Here is a 3,510-nt window from a genome sequence, read left to right on the forward strand (position 1 = left end):
TCCAAACTGCTTCTATATTTATTTAATATAGAGATTCTGATAACACAGATATAAAACTTGAAAATAGTTCTTTTATTCAAGTCTTGTTCTTACCATCTTTTCTTTTACTCTTTTGTAATTATCTCCTTGATAATCCTCTCCAAATTTATCCAAGATCCTCCACCAGGTTTGGCTGCCTCAAATGCTTTCTCTTTCCACTCCATTGCCTTCTTCTTCATCTCCTTCCCCTTCTCCCCTCTCATCAGCTCCTCGATTAATCTTGCCACCTCTTCCCTCTTAACATCTTCATTAATCTCCATCCCAATGTCCCAAACAGAGCATATGTACCTGCAATTTATTTGCTGATCCGCAAAGAATGGCCAACAGATCATGGGAACCCCTGCGCATATGCTCTCCGTTGTAGAATTCCATCCGCAGTGTGTCAAGAAACCTCCAACTGCAGCATGAGACAACACTCTCTGTTGCGGGCACCAGCTTGTAATGAAGCTCCTTCCTTTGGCCATCTCCGAGAACTCTTGTGGCAACAACGCCGTGTCTCCCACAACCAGGTCAGGTCTAATAGCCCAAAGGAACGCGCATCCACTGTTGGCCAGACCCCATGCGAACTCCAGGAGTTGTCCACTCGTCAAGTTTACCATGCTACCAAAGTTGACATACAACACAGAACCCGGTTCCTTTTCGTCTAACCATTCCACGCAACCCAAGTCCTCTTTCCACAGGTTTAATCTATCCAACGATGTGATTGATGAATCATTGGGAATCCACTGAGAAAGCAGGCACATGGGGCCGATGTCGAACACTGGAGGTAGCATCGATGAGCATGCGTTAAGCAGTGGTGATTCTAATTCAGAGAACGAGTTGAAGATCATTGCCGTGGCTCGGTGAGATGCGTGAGTCTCATCAATGATATGGTTGAGCAATATGTCATCTCGGTTGGTTGTTCGTATGAAACTTGTCAAGTCTCTCATACGGACCTCTGTCATTCCTGGAATACAATCAATGACGGTGTCCAGGTAGCCATTTGTAAGATCATCTTCACCTAATATGAACAAATTATTACAATTATTAGTAATATCATCTTCGCCTAATATGAACAAATTATTACTATTATTAATTTGACCATGATGCATTAGTTGACTGTCTAGAGCTATCTTTCAACTTTAGCTTTACTTACTTTTCAATGGGATGATTCCCTTCGCCATCAACACCTTGCAGTAGTAGAAGTCCATGAAGCCACACACGCTACATGCGCAGTAAAATACATTAGGGATCCCCAATTTGGTGGTGGCATCAAGCGTAAAGCTGGCGAAGGAGTCTGAGATCACGCAATTAACGGGCGGCACACCAGAGTTCGGATCGTTCATTGCGGATAAAAGCTTGAGAAAAGGAGCAGGGCAGTTGTTTTTGATTGCTAGAACGAAATTAGGAATGTCTTGTTTGTGTTCGTCGCTGTCGTTGGAGGGTGAGATCCCGTCGGGGATGCTGGCGAAGCGGAAGTCAGGGAGGCCATCGAGGGAGGCGAGTGATTCAGGATTCTTGAGGAAGCGACGGTGGACGAACTCGGTGTTGACAAAGGTGATGAAGAAGCCCTTGGAGTGGAGGACTTTGGCGAAGTTGAGCATGGAGTTGATGTGGCCCTGAGCGGGGACTGGCATGCACACGAGATGAGCTTTGGTTGAGGACCTCATGTCTTGTTTGCCTCGGATAGAAACTCACGAGATATAACCAATTCGAGCTTTATATATTGCATTAAATTGATTTTTTTAAGTTAAAATTATTTTAATTAAATCTAAAAAATTTTTAAATGAAATAATAAAATATTTAAATATAACAATAATTTATATGTAATAATATTAATAAAATAAAATAAATATTAAACCGATTATTATACTCCAACAGATATAGGTGTTTTTTAGATAAAAATATATTAGAGTTTTATTTTAATATTTTTTAAAAAAGGGAAATTATAAAAAGTTATTTTTTAATTTCTCTGTTATTGTTTGTTAAAATATTTTCTATAAATAAATAAATGAAGAAAAAAAACACATACTAATTTGAATCTTAAAATATATGCATTCCATTTCATAGATATTCTATCTGATCCGGTGGTATGAGAAGGGGGTCTGCTCGGCAGAAGGTCAAAGTGGTCAGCACCTCGGCAGACGTTCGAATGAGCGGGTTACCTTCTTGATCAGCAAGAGGATTAGTCGACCCGGCATCTCGAGCCGATCCGGCATCTCGGCAGCTCGGCCTGACGCCAAGTTTTCGACGCTCGTAAGGTAAAGCGGGAAGAAACGGAGGCTGAGCGACCATCTCGCTCGGATGACAGTAGACACGATATCCGGCCAAGCGGGTATCTACCTGGAGGGCGTCAGCCGACGTGGCCCCCGCTCTGCCCAGGACAAGTGCCAGCCAAGCGGTTCCTCCGCTCGGCTCAGTAAAGGACAGAGGGAGCAGGTAGTGAGATCTTCCTAGGAACTAGTGTTGCCGACAAAAGGCATGGGCGACGATCTGGTCAGACAGAGAATCGTACGGTGGAAACTTCCACTGTCACATCAGAGATATGCTCGTGCTATTAGGGTAGGGTGTCGGGCATGCTTTTCTGACACGTCCATTCCAGGTATGTTTTGAGGAGCGTGCACGCTCCCCTGGGGCGCCCTATATAAGGACCCCCCAGACTTCGACGGAGGTATGCTTACATCTTTACTGTAGCTACAGTTCTCATTCCTTCTTTGCTCTACTTCTTTTCCATCAGAGATTTGACTTGAGCGTCGGAGGGTCATCGCCGGGGAACCTCTCCCTGGCTCGGCACTGTGTTTTCAGGTTCACGGTGGTGAGGGATCTGCGTCTTCGGAGTCTTCGACCAGTCAAGAGGAGCGCCACGTCCCCAGCATCCATCGACTCAGCTCTTGGACAGGATCAAATTGGCGTCGTCTGTGGGAACGCACCTGAATCCTAGTCAAGGAGATGGAAGAAGCTGGGCGCCAACACACTGTGACGCTCTCTCAAGAGGAGCTGGACGCGCTCTACAGGCGCGAGTGACCAAGATAATAGAGCAGCAACAGAAGGTGCTAGCCGAGCAGCTAGCGCAACAAGCAACATCAGCATCTGGAGGCCGAGTAGCGCACGAGGACCGGCCCGAACAGCTCTCCATATGGGGTCAAAACAAAGGTCTGACTGACACACAAGAGGCACCGCCCGCCCCGATCCCCTTCCATTGGGCCTTGTTCCAGACACCCTCTGAGATCACGCAAACGAATCGAGATCGGTCTTCTTCAGATGAAGCTCCCGCTCGGGATGCAAGAAAGGGCAAAGCGCCCCGAGCTGACTCATCCCCCGAGCGGATCAATCGCCAATTCTCCGAGATAATTTTGCAAGATCCTCTGCTAAGGCACTACGCACCCTTGGCGATCGGCGAGTACAACGGGTCGACTAACCCAGACGACCACCTCGGCAAGTTCGACAACGCTGCAACCTTTCGTCAGTACACGGATGGAGTTAAGTGCCGAG

General features: G+C 46.4%; 1 protein-coding gene across 1 annotated transcript; it reads right to left on the reverse strand.

Annotated features, from left to right (window-relative positions):
* Nucleotides 1–1,702, reverse strand: LOC122051190 (7-deoxyloganetin glucosyltransferase-like). Its single transcript, XM_042612182.1, has 2 exons — nucleotides 1,175–1,702; nucleotides 1–1,039 (listed from the first exon to the last, which is right to left on the reverse strand). Exons 1-2 carry the CDS (start codon nucleotides 1,686–1,688, stop codon nucleotides 105–107), a joined length of 1,449 nt encoding a protein of 482 aa, XP_042468116.1. The 5' UTR covers nucleotides 1,689–1,702; the 3' UTR covers nucleotides 1–104.
* Nucleotides 1,703–3,510: the final 1,808 nt, after the last annotated feature.

The sequence above is a fragment of the Zingiber officinale genome, chromosome 1B, assembly GCF_018446385.1.
Source record: "Zingiber officinale cultivar Zhangliang chromosome 1B, Zo_v1.1, whole genome shotgun sequence".
Lineage (NCBI taxonomy): Eukaryota > Viridiplantae > Streptophyta > Magnoliopsida > Zingiberales > Zingiberaceae > Zingiber > Zingiber officinale.